A 25,000-nucleotide genomic window follows, 5' to 3' on the forward strand; every position below is an offset into this window, starting at 1 on the left:
TAGAGGGAGACAGGGAGAAAGTGAGAGGGAAGGAGGTAGAGAAATGGGGGGGAGGAGGCAGAGAGAGACAGGGAGAAAGTGAGAGGGAAGGAGGTAGAGAAATGGGGGGAGGCAGAGAGAGACAGGGAGAAAGTGAGAGGGACAGGGAGGTAGAGAAATGGGGGAGGAGGCAGAGAGAGACAGGGAGAAAGTGAGAGGGAAGGAGGTAGAGAAATGGGGGGAGGAGGCAGAGAGAGACAGGGAGAAAGTGAGAGGGAAGGAGGTATAGAAATGGGGGGGGAGGCAGAGAGAGACAGGGAGAAAGTGAGAGGGAAGGAGGCAGAGAGAGACAGGGAGAAAGTGAGAGGGAAGGAGGTAGAGAGAGACAGGGAGAAAGTGAGAGGGAAGGAGGTAGAGAAATGGGGGAGGAGGCAGAGACAGACAGGGAGAAAGGAGAGGGAAGGAGGTATAGAAATGGGGGGAGGCAGAGAGAGACAGGGAGAAAGTGAGAGGGAAGGAGGCAGAGAGAGACAGGGAGAAAGTGAGAGGGAAGGAGGCAGAGAGAGACAGGGAGAAAGTGAGAGGGAAGGAGGCAGAGAGAGACAGGGAGAAAGTGAGAGGGAAGGAGGTAGAGGGAGACAGAAGGACGGAGGTAGTGAGAGAGAGACTGCCTCTGTGTACCATGTGTGGGAGCAAAAGAAGGGGTAGGTTGAGGAGCCGTAGGGGGAGCGACGGCTTTGATGAATAAAACATCCTGTGAAGGAAGGGGCGTGAATGCATTAGTTGGAGAGAGAGAGAGAAGAGTAGATATACAGAGAGAATGAGGAAGAGAGGAGCGAAGAATAGAACAGGGGGGGGAAGTAGAGCTCGGGAGAAACGGATCGATGCCAATAGGAAGATTGTTTTACGGATGTGCAGGAATAGGGATGAAGAGGAAGAGGGGAAGTCAGGATGGACTGGGGCGTGGGGAGAAGAAAAGAGGGAGAGGAGAGGGGGGAAGAAAGCAGAAATAGTGCTCAGTTTTTCTGTGGAAAAGCGAGTTAGAGAGGCACTGATAGAATGGAGAGCGTAAGTGCAATATGTTCACCTTAGGGAGAGCAATCGTACAGTAATTACTCTTTATACGTCTGTGGAGAACATGAATGTAGGAGCTGATCTCTGCTCCCTATCGTTTTTTGAGTGGGCTGTCAGTGTGTTGAGTGAGTGCAGATTTGTACAGTAGAGAATGATAGGAGGGTCAGCAAAGTGAAAAGAATCTTCCGTTCTTTGCCGGGGTGGATGAAAGAGCCGATCTTAGCTCTGGTCTGTCTGTCTGTCTGTCTGTCTGTCTGTCTGTCTGTCTGTCTGTCTGTCTGTCTGTCTGTCTGTCTCACCAGACAAATAATTAATGACTATTAATGTCTGTTTATTTATTTTAATATTAATAAATCAGTGTGTGTGTGCTTGCGTGTCTGTGTGCGTGCGTGTGTGTGTACGTGTGTGTGAGCGTGCATGTGTGAGAAAGATCGAGAGAAACATAATGTAATTTGGTGGTGGTGGTGTGTGGGTGTGTGTGTATCCTGGGGGTGATTTGTAGTGTTGGTGTGTGTTTGGCAGGACCAGCTGGCAGTGAGTGCTGCTGCCTGGGGGTCCGGGGGAATAGAAACGAGGGAGGAGGGGGGGAGGGAGGAAAGAGGGGTGAAAGCCGTTTAAACTCTTGATGCTTTTATGTGCAGAACCCTGGCATGTTTTAACGCCTTACCCATCATACCGGGGGGTGCAGTCAGTCAGTTTGTGCGCGTGTCCATTCGTGCGTGAGGAAACATACAGGGCACTCTGCAGTCTCGGCCACAAAGCACAATTGTCTGGCTCGTGGTTGTTTTTTTTAAACCAGTGCCGGTGGCTGCATTCACCCCAGTAGTGCCTCGACGCTGAACACAAACACTGTGCCAACCCCGAGACAACATCAGGCCCGTCCGTACAAAAGGCCTAGCCTGCAGGTTTAACATGATCAGCATGTCTCCATGGACCTCAGCAGGCTTGGAGGAGCAGTGTGTCTGCAGTTGAAGGCAGCTCATCCCCACACTGTGTTCATGCACCAGCTCATTGTCAGTGAGGACGGCTGGAGCAGTCTATGGCTCTAGCTGGGATGTTGTATTCACTGGTTCTGTTTACGCGCGTATTAGGTTGTATTTGTGCTTATTGTCCTTTGTTTTTGCTTTTATGCCTGTTGTATGGTCCGTATAGTTAGGATACTATGTGGACCACGCATACTTTAGGTTTCTGTATTTGCATTGATTGGGGCTGGAGTGTACAGTATTGTGTGTATGGTCTGTATGTATAGTAACCTGTGTCCCCCTCTCCTTCCCAGGCGAGCGGTGTGAGTGGGACAGGCGTCAGGGTCGCTGTGTCCCTGGGGTGTGTCGGAATGGGGGGACGTGCAGGGAGCTGTCTGGAGGGGGGTTCCGCTGTGAGTGCCCCGCAGGAGGGTGCGAGCGGCCCTACTGCACTGTCCCCGCACGCTCCTTCCCCCCCAAATCCTTTGTCATGTTCCGAGGCCTCCGCCAGAGATTCCACCTCTCCATCTCTCTCACGTGAGGACTCAACATCTTTCTCTTTTTCTCTTTCTTCTCCCATCGCCCTCCATTACAAATGTCATATTATATATATATATATATATATATATATATATACAGTGTTTTTACAATGTGCAAATGGTAAAGGACACAAGATAAAATAAATAAGCATAGATATGTGTTGTATTTACAATGGTGCGTGTTCTTCACTGGTTGCCCTTTTCTCGTGGCAACAGGTCACAAATCTTGCTGCTCTGATGGCACACTGTGGAATTTCACCCAGTAGATATGGGAGTTTTTCAAAATTGGATTTGTTTTCGAATTCTTTGTGGATCTGTGTAATCTGAGGGAAATATGTCTCTCTAATATGGTCATACATTGGGCAGGAGGTTAGGAAGTGCAGCTCAGTTTCCACCTCATTTTGTGGGCAGTGAGCACATAGCCTGTCTTCTCTTGAGAGCCATGTCTGCCTACGTCGGCCTTTCTCAATAGCAAGGCTATGCTCGCTGAGTCTGTACATAGTCAAAGCTTTCCTTAATTTTGGGTCAGTCACAGTGGTCAGGTATTCTGCCGCTGTGTACTCTCTGTGTAGGGCCAAATAGCATTCTAGTTTGCTCTGTTTTTTTGTTAATTCTTTCCAGTGTGTCAAGTAATTATCTTTTTGTTTTCTCATGATTTGGTTGGGTCTAATTGTGCTGCTGTCATGGGGCTCTGTAGGGTGTGTTTGTGAACAGAGCCCCAGGACCAGCTTGCTTTAGGGGACTCTTCTCCAGGTTCATCTCTCTGTAGGTGATGGCTTTGTTGTGGAAGGTTTGGGAATCGCTTCCTTTTAGGTGGTTATAGAATTTAACTGCTCTTTTTCTGGATTTTGATAATTAGTGGGTATCGGCCTAATTCTGCTCTGCATGCATTATTTGGTGTTCTACGTTGTACACTGAGGATATTTTTGCAGAATTCTGCGTGCAGAGTCTCAATTTGGTGTTTGTCCCATTTTGTGAAGTCTTGGTTGGTGAGCGGACCCCAGACCTCACAACCATAAAGGGCAATGGGCTCTATGACTGATTCAAGTATTTTTAGCCAAATCCTAATTGGTATGTTGAAATTTATGTTCCTTTTGATGGCATAGAATGCCCTTCTTGCCTTGTCTCTCAGATCGTTCACAGCTTTGTGGAAGTTACCTGTGGCGCTGAGGTTTAGGCCAAGGTATGTATAGTTTTTTGTGTGCTCTAGGGCAACAGTGTCTAGATGGAATTTGTATTTGTGGTCCTGGTGACTGGACCTTTTTTGGAACACCATTATTTTGGTCTTACTGAGATTTACTGTCAGGGCCCAGGTCTGACAGAATCTGTGCATAAGATCTAGGTGCTGCTGTAGGCCCTCCTTGGTTGGTGACAGAAGCACCAGATCATCAGCAAACAGCAGACATTTGACTTCAGATTCTAGTAGGGTGAGGCCGGGTGCTGCAGACTTTTCTAGTGCCCGCGCCAGTTCGTTGATATATATGTTGAAGAGGGTGGGGCTTAAGCTGCATCCCTGTCTAACCCCACGACCCTGTGTGAAGAAATGTGTGTTTTTTTGCCAATTTTTTAACCGCACACTTGTTGTTTGTGTACATGGATTTTATGATGTCGTATGTTTTACCCCCAACACCACTTTCCAACAGTTTGTATAGCAGACCCTCATGCCAAATTGAGTCGAAGGCTTTTTTGAAATCAACAAAGCATGAGAAGACTTTGCCTTTGTTTTGGTTTGTTTGGTTGTCAATTAGGTGTGCAGGGTGAATACATGGTCTGTTGTACGGTAATTTGGTAAAAAGCCAATTTGACATTTGCTCAGTACATTGTTTTCATTGCTGTTAATGATAATGCAGAGGATTTTCCCAAGGTTACTGTTGACGCATATTCCACGGTAGTTATTGGGGTCAAATTTGTCTCCATTTTTTGTGGATTGGGGTGATCAGTCCTTGGTTCCAAATATTGGGGAAGATGCCAGAGCTAAGGATGATGTTAAAGAGTTTTAGTATAGCCAATTGGAATTTGTTGTCTGTATATTTGATCATTTCATTGAGGATACCATCAACACCACAGGCCTTTTTTGGGTTGGAGGGTTTTTATTTTGTCCTGTAACTCATTCAATGTTATTGGAGAATCCAGTGGGTTCTGGTAGTCTTTAATAGTTGATTCTAAGATCTGTATTTGATCATGTATATGTTTTTGCTCTTTATTCTTTGTTATAGAGCCAAAAAGATTGGAGAAGTGGTTTACCCATACATCTCCATTTTGGATAGATAATTCTTCGTGTTGTTGTTTGTTTAGTGTTTTCCAATTTTCCCAGAAGTGGTTAGAGTCTATGGATTCTTCAATTACATTGAGCTGATTTCTGACATGCTGTTCCTTCTTTTTCCGTAGTGTATTTCTGTATTGTTTTAGTGATTCACCATAGTGAAGGCGTAGACTCAGGTTTTCCGGGTCTCTATGTTTTTGGTTGGACAGGTTTCTCAATTTCTTTCTTAGAATTTTGCATTCTTCATCAAACCATTTGTCATTGTTGTTAATTTTCTTCGGTTTTCTATTTGAGATTTTTAGATTTGGTAGGGAAGCTGAGAGGTCAAATATACTGTTAAGATTTTCTACTGCCAAGTTTACACCTTCACTATTGCAGTGGAACGTTTTACCCAGGAAATTGTCTAAAAGGGATTGAATTTGTTGTTGCCTAATTGTTTTTTGGTAGGTTTCCAAACTGCATTCCTTCCATCTATAGCATTTCTTAATGTTACTCAGTTCCTTTGGCTTTGATGCCTCATGATTGAGTATTGCTCTGTTTAGGTAGACTGTGATTTTGCTGTGGTCTGATAGGGGTGTCAGTGGGCTGACTGTGAACGCTCTGAGAGACTCTGGGTTGAGGTCAGTGATAAAGTAGTCTACAGTACTACTGCCAAGAGATGAGCTATAGGTGTACCTACCATAGGAGTCCCCTCGAAGCCTACCATTGACTATGTACATACCCAGCGTGCGACAGAGCTGCAGGAGTTGTGACCCGTTTTTGTTGGTTATGTTGTCATAGTTGTGCCTAGGGGGCATACGGGGAGGGGATGCTGTCACCTCCAGGCAGGTGTTTGTCCCCCTGTGTGCTGAGGGTGTCAGGTTCTTGTCCGGTTCTGGCATTTAGGTCACCACAGACTAGTACATGTCCCTGGGCCTGGAAATGGTTGATTTCCCCCCAGGATGGAGAAGCTGTCTTCATTAAAATATGGGGATTCTAGTGGGGGGATATAGGTAGCACACAGGAGGACATTTTTCTCTGTTAGGATAATTTCCTTTTGAATTTCTAGCCAAATGTAGAATGTTCCTGTTTTGATTAATTTAATGGAGTGAGTTAGGTCTGCTCTATACCAAATTAGCATACCCCCTGAGTCCCTTCCCTGTTTCACACCTGGTAGTTTGGTGGATGGGACTACCAGCTCTCTGTAACCTAGAGGGCATCCAGTGGGTCTGTCTCCTCTATACCAGGTTTCTTGCAAGATGACAATGTCTGTATTACCGATTTCTTTGGTGAAGTCCGGGTTTCTGCTCTTCAGGCCAAAGGCAGATGACCTCAGGCCTTGGATATTCCAGGATGAAATAGTAAAGGCTTTTTGTTCCATAAAGTGTCCAATGTTGTTGGTCGTGGTTTGGCCTCAGGCCAGTAAGTGTGAGCAGAGCCTGCTGAGCATCTGGTACATGCCATTGGCTTGGGCGAGTGTGAGAGTGGGGGTTGGGACTGTTTGCCCGCTCACTACCTGGGCGTATGTGTGGCTTCCATGTTGAGGCCCTCTTTGCGGGGGTGGGGTGCATGGGGTGGGCAGGAGTGGCATAGGTCTGATCTGAGGGGGCCTAAATGGGGTGTGGGCATGATTGACGTGGGGGTGTTGATTGGTTGGGGTAGGGGTGTGGATGTGTCTGGGTGTGCGGTGGTCTGGATGTAATTCCTCTTGGCGTGGGTCCTCTATGTGTAGGTCCAGGGGGGGTCCTGCAGGTCTGGGAGGGTGTCTCGCTGGTCTGGGTGGGGTGTCTATTGATCTGTTGCTCCTGTGTGAAGTGTTGGGGATACGTTTGAGGAGCGATGTCCTTTAGAGTTCGGGCAAAGATGGGCACTGCTGCCTTGTAGAGGTGGACCTGGTCATAGAGGCTGTTCAAGTCCAGGGTGGAGTGGTGGGCCAGGAAAACGTTTGGTTTTGAGGCACAGTCACGGGAAATACTTGCGTTTACCCGCTGTATTGTGGCAGTGTGGAAGTCTTTTCGTGGTAGCAGGGTGGAGATAACCACTTGTGCGTTGGGGAAAGTAGAAGAAGCCTTTTCAATCACTCCCTTCAGTGCTCTGGCCACTCTTTCTGCTGGGCCCTCAGGTCGTTTGTGCCTGTGTGTATTATTATGTGGCTGGGTGAGCCTAGTTTGGCCTCAGACAGAAGGTCTATGGCGCTCTGGGTGTTTGGACACCAGAGTTTAGACACACTGTGTTTGGGAAAAGTTTTTTCTTCTATATATTTCCCATTTGAGTCCATCAGTAGTACAATCTGTGTCTTGTGTTTGTCCTCAGTGGGAGTGGGGGGGTTGTCAGAAGGGCTATCAGGGTGGCTGACAGGGGGGGTGCTCAGGGGGGGTGAGAGCCGCTGGGCTTGGGGTTCTTCATTTGTCTGTTCTGCTGTGATGTCGAGATTTTTGTTGGGTGCTGAGGTGGGCTGTTCTGCTGGCTTCTCTGTGGGGGTGGCCACCTCTCTAGTGGGTTGTTCTCTGTCACACGCCGTCCCCTCAACCTCTCCTCCATCCCCCTCAACCTCTCCTCCATCCCCTCACCTTCTCCTCCATCCCCCTCAACCTCTCCTCCACCAGCAGTCTGATACTCTCCTCTAGTTGCCTGTTCTGCTCCTCTTTCTCCTGTTGTATTTGTCTCACCACTGTCCAAAGTGCAGATATGTCTCTGTCCACCTCCAGCTCTCCTGGTCTGGTTAAGGGCTGTTGTTTTGCTGGGCTGTTGTCTGGGTCTGTGCTGACTGAAGTGTGATCACCTGCTGTTCCAGCTCCACCTGCCTTATCTCCAGCTGGGTGAATTTGTCTTTCATTTCAATGAGGGAGTGGTAATCTGTGCTGGGAGGTTGACTCTCCGCTGGGGGTTGCTCGTCTGTGGGGTTACATAGTGAAGAGGTCTGGTCTGACCCACTCGGTGTGGGGGTATCTTTATCAAGGGAGAGCTTCTCCTGCTGGGCTAATTCTTTGATTAGGTGAAAGTCCAGCTGAAACTGTTTGGTGTTATTCTGTACAATTACTGTTCCGGACTTATAGATATTTATATTGCTTGACTCAGAGTCCTCGTTATCAAGTATTCTGAGTTTCCAGCCCTCGTTAACCCCCTCTCTTAACAAAGGGGTAGTGTGCTAATATAGCACTGTGCCATGCCAGGGGATGGTTTGTGTGGAAGATAAGGTTGCTGATGTTCCCATTTTTGTAATAGTCAGCAAAAAGTGTCTCTTGATTTTCCATAAGGAGCTTCATTTTGTAATCTTTTCTTGACTTATCATTCTTTACATGCAAAGGGTACTGTATTTTAATTACCTCTGAACAGCGGGAGGAGCCTCTAAGGCCTCTCCATTTGGTTGGGGTAGACTGTGTGACTCTCCTGCCATTGTTGGGCTAATGGGCTTTGACACCTCTCACTTGAAACGTCAGTGCTAGTTGAAGCTGTATCAAGCTTGGCAGAATTATGTTAGAATTCAGTCCTTATAAAGTAATGTTGTGTATTTTTCTTCTTGGCTTTTGGCTTTTAAATATATAGTTTCAGACTAAGCATTACTCACTCAGTTCCAGGTTGGATGGGGTTTTCAGGTTTCTGTTGTTTTCCAGAGAATTTGCTGTATAGAGAAATAAATCTTGGTAGTTGTGAACCTTCCAGGTGATTCCGTAATTCCGTCCAAAATCAGGTTGTAGGTTTTAAGTTTTGATTTGAAGTGGGGGTTATGTTGTAGAGGTAGAATCCAGTATGTGTTCCTGACAAAAAAATCCAAGTTTATCTAACTCCTAATCTATCTTTTTTAAAGAAAATGCTGAAAAATGCAGGAGCTCATCTGATTGTGACCTCTCTCTCTCTCTCTCTGTACCTCCTCTCTATCTCTCTCTCTCTTCTCGTTTCTCTTCCCTCTTTCTCTCTGTCTCTTTTCTCTTCCCTCTCTTTCTCCCTGTCTGTCTTTTCTCTTCCCTCTCTCTCTCTTTTCTCTTCAGTCTATCTGTCTCTCTTTTCTCTTCAGTCTATCTGTCTGTTTCTTTTCTCATCAATCTCTCTCTGTCTGTTTCTTTTCTCATCACTCTCTCTCTGTCTGTTTCTTTTCTCTTCACTCTCTTGCTGCCGCTCTCTTTTTTTCTCATCACACTCTCTCTCTCTCTGTCTTTTTGTTTTGTCATCACTCTCTCTCTCTGTCTCTTTGTTTTCTCATCACTCTCTCTCTCTGTCTCTTTGTTTTCTCATCACTCTCCCTCTGTCTCTTTGTTTTCTCATCACTCTCTCTCTCTGTCTCTTTGTTTTCTCATCACTCTCTCTCTCTGTCTCTTTGTTTTCTCATCACTCTCTCTCTCTTTGTCTCTATGTTTTCTCATCACTCTCTCTCTCTGTCTCTTTGTTTTCTCATCACTCTCTCTCTCTCTCTCTTTGTTTTCTCATCTCTCTCTCTCTCTGTCTCTATGTTTTCTCATCACTCTCTCTCTCTCTGTCTCTTTGTTTTCTCACCACTCTCGCTCTCTGTCTCTTTGTTTTCTCATCACTGTCTCTCTCTCTTTGTCTCTTTGTTTTCTCATCACTCTCTCTCTCTGTATCTTTGTTTTCTCATCACTCTCTCTCTCTCTGTCTCTGTGTTTTCTCATCACTCTCTCTGTCTCTTTGTTTTCTCATCACTCTCTGTCTCTGTCTCTTGTTTTCTCATCACTCTCTCTCTGTCTCTTTGTTTTCTCATCACTCTCTCTCTCTCTGTCTCTTTGTTTTCTCATCACTCTCTCTCTCTGTCTCTTTGTTTTCTCATCACTCTCTCTCTCTGTCTCTTTGTTTTGTCATCACTCTCTCTCTCTCTGTCTCTGTGTTTTCTCATCACTCTCTCTGTTGTCTCTTTGTTTTCTCCTCACTCTCTCTCTGTATCTTTGTTTTCTCATCACTCTCTCTCTCTCTGTCTCTTTGTTTTCTCTTCACTCTCTCTCTCTGTCTCTTTGTTTTCTCATCACTCTCTCTCTCTGTCTCTTTGTTTTCTCATCACTGTCTCTCTCTCTTTGTCTCTTTGTTTTCTCATCACTCTCTCTCTCTGTATCTTTGTTTTCTCATCACTCTCTCTCTCTCTGTCTCTGTGTTTTCTCATCACTCTCTCTCTGTCTCTTTGTTTTCTCATCACTCTCTCTCTCTGTCTCTTTGTTTTCTCATCACTCTCTCTCTCTGTCTCTTTGTTTTCTCATCACTCTCTCTCTCTGTCTCTTTGTTTTCTCATCACTCTCTCTGTCTCTTTGTTTTCTCATCACTCTCTCTCTCTGTCTCTTTGTTTTGTCATCACTCTCTCTCTCTCTGTCTCTGTGTTTTCTCATCACTCTCTCTGTTGTCTCGTTGTTTTCTCCTCACTCTCTCTGTATCTTTGTTTTCTCATCACTCTCTCTCTGTCTCTTTGTTTTCTCTTCACTCTCTCTCTCTGTCTCTTTGTTTTCTCATCACTCTCTCTGTCTCTTTGTTTTCTCATCACTCTCTCTCTGTCTCTTTGTTTTCTCTTCACTCTCTCTCTCTGTCTCTTTGTTTTCTCATCACTCTCTCTCTCTGTCTCTTTGTTTTCTCATCACTCTCTCACTCTGTCTCTTTGTTTTCTCATCACTCTCTCTCTCTCTCTCTCTCTCTCTCTCTCTCTCTCTCTGTCTGTTTTTCTCTTCACTCTCTCTCGTCTTTTCTCTTCACTCTCTCTGTCTCTCTCTTTTCTCTTCCCTCTCTCTCTCTCTCTCTCTGTCTGTCTTTTCTCTTCACTCTCTCTCTCTCTCTCTCAATTCAATTCAATTCAATTCAAGGGCTTTATTGGCATGGGTAACATGTGTTAACATTGCCAAAGCAAGTAAGGTCAACAATAAAAATTAACAGTAGACATCACACATACAGAATCTCTCTCTCTTCTCTTCCCTCTCTCTCTCTCTCTCTCTCTCTCGCTCTCTCTCTTCTCTTCCCTCTCTCTCTCTCTCTTCTCGTTTCTCTTCCCTCTTTCTCTCTGTCTCTTTTCTCTTCCCTCTCTTTCTCCCTGTCTGTCTTTTCTCTTCCCTCTCTCTCTCTTTTCTCTTCAGTCTATCTGTCTCTCTTTTCTCTTCAGTCTATCTGTATGTTTCTTTCTCATCAATCTCTCTGTCTGTTTCTTTTCTTTCACTCTCTTGCTGCCGCTCTCTTTTTCTCATCACACTCTCTCTCTGTCTCTTTGTTTTGTCATCACTCTCTCTCTCTGTCTCTTTGGTTTCTCATCACTCTCTCTCTCTCTGTCTCTTTGTTTTCTCATCTCTCTCTCTCTGTCTCTTTGTTTTCTCATCACTCTCTCTCTCTGTCTTTTTGTTTTCTCATCACTCTCTCTCTCTCTCTGTCTCTTTGTTTTCTCATCACTCTCTCTCTCTGTTTTCTCTTCACTCTCTTGCTGTCAATCACTTTTTTCTCATCACTCTCTCTCTCTGTCCCTTTGTTTTCTCATCACTCTCCCTCTGTCTCTTTGTTTTCTCATCACTCTCTCTCTCTGTCTCTTTGTTTTATCATCACTCTCTCTGTCTCTTTGTTTTCTCATCACTCTCCCTCTGTCTCATTGTTTTCTCATCACTTTCTATCTCTGTTTCTTTGTTTTATCATCACTCTCTCTCTGTCTCTTTGTTTTCTCATCACTCTCTGTCTGTGTCTCTTTCTCATCACTCTCTCTCTCTCTGTCTCTTTGTTTTCTCATCACTCTCTCTCTCTCTGTCTCTTTGTTTTCTCATCACTCTCTCTCTCTCTGTCTCTTTGTTTTCTCATCACTCTCTCTCTGTCTCTTTGTTTTCTCATCACTCTCTCTCTGTCTCTTTGTTTTCTCATCACTCTCTCTCTCTGTCTCTTTGTTTTCTCATCACTCTCTCTATCTGTCGCTTTGTTTTCTCATCACTCTCTCTCTCTGTCTCTTTGTTTTCTCATCACTCTCTCTCTCTGTCTCTTGGTTTTCTCATCACTCTCTCTCTCTGTCTCTTTGTTTTCTCATCACTCTCTCTCTCTCTGTCTCTTTGTTTTCTCATCACTTTCTCTCTCTGTCTCTTTGTTTTCTCATCACTCTCTCTCTGTCTCTTTGTTTTCACATCACTCTCTCTCTCTGTCTCTTTGTTTTCTCATCACTCTCTCTCCGTCTCTTTGTTTTCTCATCACTCTCTGTCTCTTTGTTTTCTCATCACTCTCTCTCTCTGTCTCTTTGTTTTCTCATCACTCTCTCTCTCTGTCTCTTTGTTTTCTCATCACTCTCTCTCCGTCTCTTTGTTTTGTCATCACTCTCTCTCTCTGTCTCTTTGTTTTCTCATCACTCTCTCTCTCTGTCTCTTTGTTTTCTCATCACTCTCTCTCTCTGTCTCTTTGTTTTCTCATCACTCACTCTCTCTGTCTCTTTGTTTTCTCATCACACTCTCTCTGTCTTTTTGTTTTCTCATCACTCTCTCTCTCTCTGTCTCTTTGTTTTCTCATCACTCTCTCTCTCTGTTTTCTCTTCACTCTCTTGCTGTCGCTCACTTTTTTCTCATCACTCTCTCTCTCTGTCCCTTTGTTTTCTCATCACTCTCCCTCTGTCTCTTTGTTTTCTCATCACTCTCTCTCTGTCTCTTTGTTTTCTCATCACTCTCCCTCTGTCTCATTGTTTTCTCATCACTCTCTATCTCTGTTTCTTTGTTTTATCATCACTCTCTCTCTGTCTCTTTGTTTTCTCATCACTCTCTCTCTGTCTGTGTTTTCTCATCACTCTCTCTCTCTGTCTCTTTGTTTTCTCATCACTCTCTCTCTCTCTGTCTCTTTGTTTTCTCATCACTCTCTCTCTCTCTGTCTCGTTGTTTTCTCATCACTCTCTCTCTGTCTCTTTGTTTTCTCATCACTCTCTCTCTGTCTCTTTGTTTTCTCATCACTCTCTCTCTCTGTCTCTTTTGTTTTCTCATCACTCTCTCTCTCTCTATCTCTTTGTTTTCTCATCACTCTCTCTCTATGTCTCTTTGTTTTCTCATCACTCTCTCTCTGTCTCTTTGTTTTCTCATCACTCTCTCTCTCTGTCTCTTTGTTTTCTCATCACTCTCTGTCTCTGTCTCTTTCTCATCACTCTCTCTCTCTCTGTCTCTTTGTTTTCTCATCACTCTCTCTCTCTGTCTCGTTGTTTTCTCATCGCTCTCTCTCTGTCTCTTTGTTTTCTCATCACTCTCTCTCTCTGTCTGTTTCTTTTCTCTTCACTCTCTTGCTGCCGCTCTCTTTTTTTCTCATCACACTCTCTCTCTCTGTCTCTTTGTTTTGTCATCACTCTCTCTGTCTCTTTGGTTTCTCATCACTATCTCTCTCTCTGTCTCTTTGTTTTGTCATCACTCTCTCTCTGTCTCTTTGTTTTCTCATCACTCTCTCTCTCTCTGTCTCTTTGTTTTCTCATCACTCTCCCTCTGTCTCTTTGTTTTCTCATCACTCTCTCTCTCTGTCTCTTTGTTTTCTCATCACTCTCTCTCTCTGTCTCTTTGTTTTCTCATCACTCTCTCTCTCTTTGTCTCTATGTTTTCTCATCACTCTCTCTCTCTCTGTCTCTTTGTTTTCTCATCACTCTCTCTCTCTCTCTCTTTGTTTTCTCTCATCTCTCTCTCTCTCTGTCTCTATGTTTTCTCATCACTCTCTCTCTCTCTGTCTCTTTGTTTTCTCACCACTCTCGCTCTCTGTCTCTTTGTTTTCTCATCACTGTCTCTCTCTCTTTGTCTCTTTGTTTTCTCATCACTCTCTCTCTCTGTATCTTTGTTTTCTCATCACTCTCTCTCTGTCTCTGTGTTTTCTCATCACTCTCTCTCTGTCTCTTTGTTTTCTCATCACTCTCTGTCTCTGTCTCTTTGTTTTCTCATCACTCTCTCTCTCTGTCTCTTTGTTTTCTCATCACTCTCTCTCTCTGTCTCTTTGTTTTCTCATCACTCTCTCTCTCTGTCTCTTTGTTTTCTCATCACTCTCTCTCTCTGTCTCTTTGTTTTGTCATCACTCTCTCTCTGTCTCTGTGTTTTCTCATCACTCTCTCTGTCTCTTTGTTTCTCTTCACTCTCTCTGTCTCTTTGTTTTGTCATCACTCTCTCTCTCTCTGTCTCTGTGTTTTCTCATCACTCTCTCTGTCTCTTTGTTTTCTCTTCACTCTCTCTCTCTGTCTCTTTGTTTTCTCCTCACTCTCTCTCTGTATCTTTGTTTTCTCATCACTCTCTCTCTGTCTCTTTGTTTTCTCTTCACTCTCTCTCGCTGTCTCTTTGTTTTCTCATCTCTCTCTCTGTCTCTTTGTTTTCTCATCACTGTCTCTCTCTTTTGTCGCTTTGTTTTCTCATCACTCTCTCTCTCTGTATCTTTGTTTTCTCATCACTCTCTCTCTCTCTGTCTCTGTGTTTTCTCATCACTCTCTCTCTGTCTCTTTGTTTTCTCATCACTCTCTGTCTCTGTCTCTTTGTTTTCTCATCACTCTCTCTCTCTGTCTCTTTGTTTTCTCATCACTCTCTCTCTGTCTCTTTGTTTTCTCATCACTCTCTCTCTCTGTCTCTTTGTTTTCTCATCACTCTCTCTCTGTCTCTTTGTTTTGTCATCACTCTCTCTCTCTCTGTCTCTGTGTTTTCTCATCACTCTCTCTGTTGTCTCTTTGTTTTCTCCTCACTCTCTCTCTGTATCTTTGTTTTCTCATCACTCTCTCTCTGTCTCTTTGTTTTCTCTTCACTCTCTCTCTCTGTCTCTTTGTTTTCTCATCACTCTCTCTCTCTGTCTCTTTGTTTTCTCATCACTCTCTCTCTGTCTCTTTGTTTTCTCTTCACTCTCTCTCTCTGTCTCTTTGTTTTCTCATCACTCTCTCTCTCTGTCTCTTTGTTTTCTCATCACTCTCTCTCTCTGTCTCTTTGTTTTCTCATCACTCTCTCTCTCTCTCTCTCTCTCTCTGTCTGTCTTTTCTCTTCACTCTCTCTCGTCTTTTCTCTTCACTCTCTCTGTCTCTCTCTTTTCTCTTCCCTCTCTCTCTCTCTCTCTCTGTCTGTCTTTTCTCTTCACTCTCTCTCTCTCTCTCTCAATTCAATTCAATTCAATTCAAGGGGCTTTATTGGCATGGGTAACATGTGTTAACATTGCCAAAGCAAGTAAGGTCAACAATAAAAATTAACAGTAGACATCACACATACAGAATCTCTCTCTCTCTTCTCTTCCCTCTCTCTATCTCTCTCTCTCTTCTCGTTTCTCTTCCCTCTTTCTCTCTGTCTCTATTCTCAGCCCTCTCTTTCTCCCTGTCTGTCTTTTCTCTTTCCTCTCTCTCTCTTTTCTCTTCAGTCTATCTGTCTCTCTTTTCTCTTCAGTCTATCTGTATGTTTCTTTTCTCATCAATCTCTCTCTGTCTGTTTCTTTTCTCTTCACTCTCTTGCTGCCGCTCTCTTTTTTCTCATCACACTCTCTCTCTCTGTCTCTTTGTTTTGTCATCACTCTCTCTCTCTGTCTCTTTGGTTTCTCATCACTCTCTCTCTCTCTGTCTCTTTGTTTTCTCATCTCTCTCTCTGTCTCTTTGTTTTCTCATCACTCTCTCTCTGTCTTTTTGTTTTCTCATCACTCTCTCTCTCTCTCTGTCTCTTTGTTTTCTCATCACTCTCTCTCTCTGTTTTCTCTTCACTCTCTTGCTGTCACTCACTTTTTTCTCATCACTCTCTCTGTCCCTTTGTTTTCTCATCACTCTCCCTCTGTCTCTTTGTTTTCTCATCACTCTCTCTCTGTCTCTTTGTTTTATCATCACTCTCTCTGTCTCTTTGTTTTCTCATCACTCTCCCTCTGTCTCATTGTTTTTCTCATCACTTTCTATCTCTGTTTCTTTGTTTTATCATCACTCTCTCTCTGTCTCTTTGTTTTCTCATCACTCTCTCTCTGTCTGTGTTTTCTCATCACTCTCTCTCTCTGTCTCTTTGTTTTCTCATCACTCTCTCTCTCTGTCTCTTTGTTTTCTCATCACTCTCTCTCTCTCTCTCTGTCTCGTTGTTTTCTCATCACTCTCTCTCTGTCTCTTTGTTTTCTCATCACTCTCTCTCTGTCTCTTTGTTTTCTCATCACTCTCTCTCTCTGTCTCTTTGTTTTCTCATCACTCTCTCTATCTGTCGCTTTGTTTTCTCATCACTCTCTCTCTCTGTCTCTTTGTTTTCTCATCACTCTCTCTCTCTGTCTCTTGGTTTTCTCATCACTCTCTCTCTCTGTCTCTTTGTTTTCTCATCACTCTCTCTCTCTCTCTCTCTTTGTTTTCTCATCACTTTCTCTCTGTCTCTTTGTTTTCTCATCACTCTCTCTCTGTCTCTTTGTTTTCACATCACTCTCTCTCTCTGTCTCTTTGTTTTCTCATCACTCTCTCTCCGTCTCTTTGTTTTGTCATCACTCTCTCTCTGTCTCTTTGTTTTCTCATCACTCTCTCTCTGTCTCTTTGTTTTCACATCACTCTCTCTCTGTCTCTTTGTTTTCTCATCACTCTCTCTCCGTCTCTTTGTTTTGTCATCACTCTCTCTCTGTCTCTTTGTTTTCTCATCACTCTCTCTCTCTGTCTCTTTGTTTTCTCATCACTCTCTCTCTCTGTCTCTTTGTTTTCTCATCACTCACTCTCTCTGTCTCTTTGTTTTCTCATCACTCTCTCTCTGTCTTTTTTGTTTTCTCATCACTCTCTCTCTCTCTGTCTCTTTGTTTTCTCATCACTCTCTCTCTCTCTGTTTTCTCTTCACTCTCTTGCTGTCGCTCACTTTTTTCTCATCACTCTCTCTCTCTGTCCCTTTGTTTTCTCATCACTCTCCCTCTGTCTCTTTGTTTTCTCATCACTCTCTCTCTGTCTCTTTGTTTTCTCATCACTCTCCCTCTGTCTCATTGTTTTCTCATCACTCTCTATCTCTGTTTCTTTGTTTTATCATCACTCTCTCTCTGTCTCTTTGTTTTCTCATCACTCTCTCTCTGTCTGTGTTTTCTCATCACTCTCTCTCTCTGTCTCTTTGTTTTCTCATCACTCTCTCTCTCTCTGTCTCTTTGTTTTCTCATCACTCTCTCTCTCTCTCTGTCTCGTTGTTTTCTCATCACTGTCTCTCTCTCTTTGTCTCTTTGTTTTCTCATCACTCTCTCTCTCTGTATCTTTGTTTTCTCATCACTCTCTCTCTCTCTGTCTCTGTGTTTTCTCATCACTCTCTCTCTGTCTCTTTGTTTTCTCATCACTCTCTGTCTCTGTCTCTTTGTTTTCTCATCACTCTCTCTCTCTGTCTCTTTGTTTTCTCATCACTCTCTCTCTCTCTGTCTCTTTGTTTTCTCATCACTCTCTCTCTCTGTCTCTTTGTTTTCTCATCCCACTCTCTCTGTCTCTTTGTTTTGTCATCACTCTCTCTCTCTCTGTCTCTGTGTTTTCTCATCACTCTCTCTGTCTCTTTGTTTTCTCTTCACTCTCTCTCTCTGTCTCTTTGTTTTGTCATCACTCTCTCTCTCTCTGTCTCTGTGTTTTTTCTCATCACTCTCTCTGTCTCTTTGTTTTCTCTTCACTCTCTCTCTGTCTCTTTGTTTTCTCCTCACTCTCTCTCTGTATCTTTGTTTTCTCATCACTCTCTCTCTGTCTCTTTGTTTTCTCTTCACTCTCTCTCTCTGTCTCTTTGTTTTCTCATCACTCTCTCTCTGTCTCTTTGTTTTCTCATCACTGTCTCTCTCTTTTGTCGCTTTGTTTTCTCATCACTCTCTCTCTCTGTATCTTTGTTTTCTCATCACTCTCTCTCTCTCTGTCTCTGTGTTTCTCATCACTCTCTCTCTGTCTCTTTGTTTTCTCATCACTCTCTGTCTCTGTCTCTTTGTTTTCTCATCACTCTCTCTCTCTGTCTCTTTGTTTTCTCATCACTCTCTCTCTCTGTCTCTTTGTTTTCTCATCACTCTCTCTCTCTGTCTCTTTGTTTTCTCATCACTCTCTCTCTCTGTCTCTTTGTTTTGTCATCACTCTCTCTCTCTCTGTCTCTGTGTTTTCTCATCACTCTCTCTGTTGTCTCGTTGTTTTCTCCTCACTCTCTCTCTGTATCTTTGTTTTTCTCATCACTCTCTCTCTGTCTCTTTGTTTTCTCTTCACTCTCTCTCTCTGTCTCTTTGTTTTCTCATCCTCTCTCTCTGTCTCTTTGTTTTCTCATCACTCTCTCTCTGTCTCTTTGTTTTCTCTTCACTCTCTCTCTCTGTCTCTTTGTTTTCTCATCACTCTCTCTCTCTGTCTCTTTGTTTTCTCATCACTCTCTCACTCTGTCTCTTTTGTTTTCTCATCACTCTCTCTCTCTCTCTCTCTCTCTCTCTCTCTCTCTCTCTCTCCTCTGTCTGTCTTTTCTCTTCACTCTCTCTCGTCTTTTCTCTTCACTCTCTCTCTCTCTCTTTTTCTCTTCCCCCTCTCTCTCTCTCTCTCTCTCTGTCTGTCTTTTCTCTTCACTCTCTCTCTCAATTCAATTCAATTCAATTCAAGGGGCTTTATTGGCATGGGTAACATTTGTTAACATTGCCAAAGCAAGTAAGGTCAACAAAAAAATTAACAGTAGACATCACACATACAGAATCTCTCTCTCTCTTCTCTTCCCTCTCTCTCTCTCTCTCTCACTCTCTCTCTTCTCTTCCCTCTCTCTATCTCTCTCTCTCTTCTCGTTTCTCTTCCTCTTTCTCTCTGTCTCTATTCTCAGCCCTCTCTTTCTCCCTGTCTGTCTTTTCTCTTTTCCTCTCTCTCTCTTTTCTCTTCAGTCTATCTGTATGTTTCTTTTCTCATCAATCTCTCTCTGTCTGTTTCTTTTCTCTTCACTCTCTTGCTGCCGCTCTCTTTTTTTCTCATCACACTCTCTCTCTGTCTCTTTGTTTTGTCATCACTCTCTCTCTCTGTCTCTTTGGTTTCTCATCACTATCTCTCTCTCTGTCTCTTTGTTTTCTCATCTCTCTCTCTGTCTCTTTGTTTTCTCATCACTCTCTCTCTCTGTCTTTTTGTTTTCATCACTCTCTCTCTCTCTCTGTCTCTTTGTTTTCTCATCACTCTCTCTCTCTGTTTTCTCTTCACTCTCTTGCTGTCACTCACTTTTTCTCATCACTCTCTCTCTCTGTCCTTTGTTTTTCTCATCACTCTCCCTCTGTCTCTTTGTTTTCTCATCACTCTCTCTCTGTCTCTTTGTTTTATCATCACTCTCTCTGTCTCTTTGTTTTCTCATCACTCTCCCTCTGTCTCATTGTTTTCTCATCACTTTCTATCTCTGTTTCTTTGTTTTATCATCACTCTCTCTCTGTCTCTTTGTTTTCTCATCACTCTCTCTCTGTCTGTGTTTTCTCATCACTCTCTCTCTCTGTCTCTTTGTTTTCTCATCACTCTCTCTCTCTCTGTCTCTTTGTTTTCTCATCACTCTCTCTCTCTCTCTGTCTCGTTGTTTTCTCATCACTCTCTCTCTGTCTCTTTGTTTTCTCATCACTCTCTGTCTCTTTGTTTTCTCATCACTCTCTCTCTCTGTCTCTTTGTTTTCTCATCACTCTCTCTATCTGTCGCTTTGTTTTTTCTCATCACTCTCTCTCTCTGTCTCTTTGTTTTCTCATCACTCTCTCTCTCTGTCTCTTGGTTTTCTCATCACTCTCTCTCTCTGTCTCTTTGTTTTCTCATCACTCTCTCTCTCTCTCTCTCTCTTTGTTTTCTCATCACTTTCTCTCTCTGTCTCTTTGTTTTCTCATCACTCTCTCTCTGTCTCTTTGTTTTCACATCACTCTCTCTCTCTGTCTCTTTGTTTTCTCATCACTCTCTCTCCGTCTCTTTGTTTTGTCATCACTCTCTCTCTCTGTCTCTTTGTTTTCTCATCACTCTCTCTCTCTGTCTCTTTGTTTTCACATCACTCTCTCTCTGTCTCTTTGTTTTCTCATCACTCTCTCTCCGTCTCTTTGTTTTGTCATCACTCTCTCTCTCTGTCTCTTTGTTTTCTCATCACTCTCTCTCTCTGTCTCTTTGTTTTCTCATCACTCTCTCTCTCTGTCTCTTTGTTTTCTCATCACTCACTCTCTCTGTCTCTTTGTTTTCTCATCACTCTCTCTCTGTCTCTTTGTTTTCTCATCACTCACTCTCTCTGTCTCTTTGTTTTCTCATCACTCTCTCTCTCTGTTTTCTCTTCACTCTCTTGCTGTCGCTCACTTTTTTCTCATCACTCTCTCTCTCTGTCTCTTTGTTTTCTCATCACTCTCTCTCTGTCTCTTTGTTTTCTCATCACTCTCTCTCTGTCTCTTTGTTTTCTCATCACTCTCCTCTGTCTCATTGTTTTCTCATCACTCTCTATCTCTGTTTCTTTGTTTTATCATCACTCTCTCTCTGTCTCTTTGTTTTCTCATCACTCTCTCTCTGTCTGTGTTTTCTCATCACTCTCTCTCTCTCTGTCTCATTGTTTTCTCATCACTTTCTATCTCTGTCTCTTTGTTTTCTCATCACTCTCTCTCTGTCTCTGTCTCGTTGTTTTCTCATCACTCTCTCTCTGTCTCTTTGTTTTCTCATCACTCTCTCTCTGTCTCTTTGTTTTCTCATCACTCTCTCTCTCTGTCTCTTTTGTTTTCTCATCACTCTCTCTCTCTCTATCTCTTTGTTTTCTCATCACTCTCTCTCTATGTCTCTTTGTTTTCTCATCACTCTCTCTCTGTCTCTTTGTTTTCTCATCACTCTCTCTCTCTGTCTCTTTGTTTTCTCATCACTCTCTCTCTCTCTGTCTCGTTGTTTTCTCATCGCTCTCTCTCTGTCTCTTTGTTTTCTCATCACTCTCTCTCTCTGTCTCTTTGTTTTTCTCATCACTCTCTCTCTCTGTCTCTTTGTTTTCTCATCACTCTCTCTCTCTGTCTCTTTGTTTTCTCATCACTCTCTCTCTCTCTCTGTCTCGTTGTTTTCTCATCACTCTCTCTCTGTCTCTTTGTTTTTCTCATCACTCTCTCTCTGTCTCTTTGTTTCTCATCACTCTCTCTCTCTGTCTCTTTTGTTTTCTCATCACTCTCTCTCTCTCTATCTCTTTGTTTTCTCATCACTCTCTCTCTATGTCTCTTTGTTTTCTCATCACTCTCTCTCTGTCTCTTTGTTTTCTCATCACTCTCTCTCTCTGTCTCTTTGTTTTCTCATCACTCTCTCTCTGTGTCTCTTTGTTTTCTCATCACTCTCTCTCTCTGTCTCTTTGTTTTCTCATCACTCTCTCTCTCTCTGTCTCGTTGTTTTCTCATCGCTCTCTCTCTGTCTCTTTGTTTTCTCATCACTCTCTCTCTCTGTCTCTTTGTTTTCTCATCACTCTCTCTCTCTGTCTCTTTTGTTTTCTCATCACTCTCTCTCTCTGTCTCTTTGTTTTCTCATCACTCTCTCTCTCTGTCTCTTTGTTTTCTCATCACTCTCTCTCTGTCTCTTTGTTTTCTCATCACTCTCTCTCTCTGTCTCTTTGTTTTCTCATCACTCTCTCTCTCTGTCTCTTTGTTTTCTCATCACTCTCTCTCTCTGTCTCTTTTGTTTTCTCATCACTCTCTCTCTCTGTCTCTTTGTTTTCTCATCACTCTCTCTCTGTCTCTTTGTTTTCTCATCACTCTCTCTCTCTGTCTCTTTGTTTTCTCATCACTCTCTCTCTGTCTCTTTGTTTTCTCATCACTCTCTCTCTCTGTCTCTTTGTTTTCTCATCACTCTCTCTCTCTCTGTCTCTGTGTTTTCCATCAGTCTTTTTAGCAGCTTTTCTCCAATTCCTGCTCTTTCTTTCATCTGTTGTTTTGGCCCAACTTGGGACCTGTCCTGGCCCCTTGGCGTGTTCTGATTGGTCAAAGGGTGGTTGCTAGGGAGAAGTGGTCATAAATGTGATTTACATTGGATTCATTTAGGCGACGCTCTTATCCAGAGCGACTTACAGTAGCGAGTGAGGACACTTTCATACTTGTTTGTACTGATCTCAGGTGTAACTAAATCCTATGACTGAGAGGTCCACTGGAACGGATATTTTATCATATACTACTATTATATACTACTATTATATACGAGTATTATATACGACTATTATATACTACTATTATATACTACCATTATATACTACTATATTCTAGCACACACTCATATAGCCTTGCAGTAGAGATTTGCAGTGGAGTGACACTTACAGTCTTATACGGTACCACGTGTAGAGCACAGTGTAGTAGAGCTTATAGCCCGTACGTAACACCGGGGGGGGGGGGGGGGGGCTGACACCACATCATCCCTGTTAACATAACAAACCTAGTATTTCACCCATGCATGTGGACAAGAAGTCTGGTTTGGGGTCTGGCCTGGTTCCTGGGGTGGATGTGCGAGGGATGTCTTTAACTCACAGCGCCCTGGCATGGCGGTGGTGTTTTACAGCTTCGCCACCCTGGAGAACAGTGGCCTCCTCTTCTACAACGGGCGCTTCAGCAGGAAACACGACTTCCTGGCTCTGGAGATCCTGGAGGGCCAAGTGGTGCTCAAGTACTCCACAGGTGGGTGTATGTGTGTGTGTGTGTGTGTGTGTGTGTGTGTGTCCAACCTGTATAATGGTAGGTGAAACCCTGGTTTTGAGTGTGACCTCTGACCTATCTTTCCCCAGGTGAATCGTCCACTCAGGTGAGCCCCTTCCTACCTGGGGCGTAGCCGATGGCAACTGGCACACTGTCCACATCCACTACTACAACAAGGTGAGTCTCAGTGTGTGTGGTGTGTGTGTGTGTGTGTGGTGTGTGTGTGTGTGTGTGTGTTTGTGTCTGTGTCTCTGCTGCACATGCACTTGTTTACATTTTCTTTGCTTCTCCACTCTCTGTCAGCCCTGCGAGTCCCCCCCCTCCCCCCCGCCATCTTAGACCAGGCGCAGTGGCCGCGTTCCTTCGTGTGTCAAGCTGTCATCCCCTTTCTCAAATCAAATCAAATCCTTTCTGAGCCTAGACATACAGCGAAACGCTCGCTTCCCAACAGCGCCGAGAGAAAAGTAGAAAAAAGAATAGAACAAATAATAACACAAGGAATAAATACACACAGGAATGCAAAACAAGTTAAGATCAGAAAATAAAATAAAAACATTGGTCAGGAGGTGGTGAAAAGGCTGCTCTCCCCTGCAGCGCCGTCGTAGCCACCTCCGACAACACACTCGTCTGTGTACTGTGTTTCACTATCTCTCTGTTGTTTCAGCACAAGCAGCAAGAGTACAGCAGGGTGTTTTGGGGTATGTGTGTGTGTGTGTGTGTGTGTGTTCTGTGTGTGTGTGTGGCTCAGTCGGTAGAGCATGGCGCTTGGAACGCCAAGCGTCGTGGGTTCGATTCCCGCTGGGACCACCCATATGTAAAAGTAGTGGCCCCAGCCGACTTGTAAGTCGCTTTGGACAAAAGCGTCTGCTAAATGGGATATATTTTTTTATATTTTTTTTATATTTCACTGTCCCTGTTTTTGCCCCAGCCCAAGCGCAGTGTGAGCGGGGAGGCTCAGGGTCCGTCTGATGAGAAGGTGGCGGTGGTCAGTGTGGATGACTGTGACACGGCCGTGTCGCTGCGCTTCGGAACACAGCTCGGCAACTACAGCTGTGCTGCTCAGGGCAAGCAGACCAGCTCCAAGAAGTGAGTCTCTCTCTCTCTCTCTCTCTCTCTCTCTCTCTCTCTCTCTCTCTCTCTCTCTCTCTCTCTCACACAGACACACAGACACACACACACACATACAGTGGGGCAAAAAAGTATTTAGTCAGCCACCAATTGTGCAAGTTCTCCCACTTAAAAAGATGAGAGAGGCCTGTAATTTTCATCATAGGTACACTTCAACTATGACAGACAAAATGAGAAAAAAAATCCAGAAAATCATTTTTAATGAATTTATTTGCAAATTATGGTGGAAAATAAGTATTTGGTCACCTACAAACAAGCAATATTTCTGGCTCTCACAGACCTGTAACTTATTCTTTAAGAGGTTCCTCTGTCCTCCACTCGTTACCTGTATTAATGGCACCTGTTTGAACTTGTTATCAGTATAAAAGACACCTGTCCACAACCTCAAACAGTCTCAAACTGACTTGCAAGTGACTGTATGCTTACAGTCACTTGCAAGTCAGTGTCAGGGTGAACCATTCAGCATTGCCACTTAAGCCTCTTCTTCCTGTCTAGACTTGACAAGTCACCACATCACTGCTGCTGTGCTCTGTAAGTCCTGAGGAAAGTACAAGGGCAACAACTAATAATGCTGTGCTCTTTGCTTCCATCTGTCTGTCTGTCTGTCTGTCTGTCTGTCTGTCTGTCTGTCTGTCTGTCTGTCTGTCTGTCTGTCTCTCTCTCTCCCTCTCTCCCTCTCTTCCCTCTCCCCCTCTCTCTCTCTCTCTCCCTCTCTCCCTCTCTCCCCCTCTCTCGCTCTCTCTCTCACTCTCTCTCTCTCTCTCCCTATCTCTCCCTCTCTCCCCCCCCCTCTCTCTCTCTCTCTCTCTCTCTCTCTCCATTTCTCCTCCTCAGATCTCTGGATCTCACCGGTCCCTTGTTTTTGGGTGGAGTGCCCAACACGCCAGATAATTTTCCGTTCCACACCCGAGAGTTTATCGGCTGTATGAAAGACCTCCACATCGACAACAGTCTTTTGGACCTGGCTGGATACATCGCTAACAACGGGACCCTACCCGGTCTGTATGGTTGTTCCACACTGTGAGGTCATTCCTAACATTCACCTCATTAAAGTGTCAACTTCGTCACACATTGCAGAAGTGAAAATGCTACTGAAGTGGAAATTAGGATTCCCCTCTGATGTACAGGCAGCTTGTTTAACGTGGTTGTCTTCTCCGGTTCTGATAGGCTGCAGTGCCAAGTCACCCTTCTGTAAATCCAACCCGTGTCAGAATGGAGGAACTTGCCGAGTGAGTTGGGAGACATTCTCATGTGACTGCCCCCTAGGTTTTGGAGGGAAGGACTGCAGCCATGGTGAGAAACACACTGAAACTTATTAACCTAGCAGGTTAGGATAATTAATTAGGAGAATTAACCTAGCAGGTTAGGAGAATTAACCTAGCAGGTTAGGAGAATTAACCTAGCAGGTTAGGATAATTAACCTAGCAGGTTAGGAGAATTAACCTAGCAGGTTAGGAGAATTAACCTAGAAGGAAGTTTAGGAGAATTAACCTAGCAGGTTAGGAGAATTAACCTAGAAGGAAGGTTAGGAGAATTAACCTAGCAGGTTAGGATAATTAACCTAGAAGGAAGGTTAGGAGAATTAACCTAGAAGGAAGGTTAGGAGAATTAAC

The 25,000-nt window shown here is 43.8% G+C and overlaps 1 protein-coding gene and 1 non-coding gene across 2 annotated transcripts in view; both read left to right on the plus strand.

Annotated features, from left to right (window-relative positions):
• The window catches only part of LOC135504578 (cadherin EGF LAG seven-pass G-type receptor 3-like), an 82,801-nt gene that overhangs the window by 27,871 nt on the left and 29,930 nt on the right, over positions 1–25,000 (plus strand). Inside the window, 7 exon segments of the mRNA XM_064923287.1 lie at positions 2,330–2,552; positions 22,126–22,241; positions 22,349–22,381; positions 22,384–22,450; positions 23,121–23,345; positions 24,222–24,385; positions 24,555–24,680. Coding sequence (XP_064779359.1) covers positions 2,330–2,552; positions 22,126–22,241; positions 22,349–22,381; positions 22,384–22,450; positions 23,121–23,345; positions 24,222–24,385; positions 24,555–24,680 — 954 coding nt within the window.
• trnap-ugg (transfer RNA proline (anticodon UGG)) lies at positions 22,997–23,066 on the plus strand. The gene has a single exon. It is a non-coding gene; the product is annotated as a tRNA-Pro (tRNA).

Source organism: Oncorhynchus masou, chromosome 18 (genome assembly GCF_036934945.1).
Source record: "Oncorhynchus masou masou isolate Uvic2021 chromosome 18, UVic_Omas_1.1, whole genome shotgun sequence".
Classification (NCBI taxonomy): Eukaryota; Metazoa; Chordata; class Actinopteri; order Salmoniformes; family Salmonidae; genus Oncorhynchus; species Oncorhynchus masou.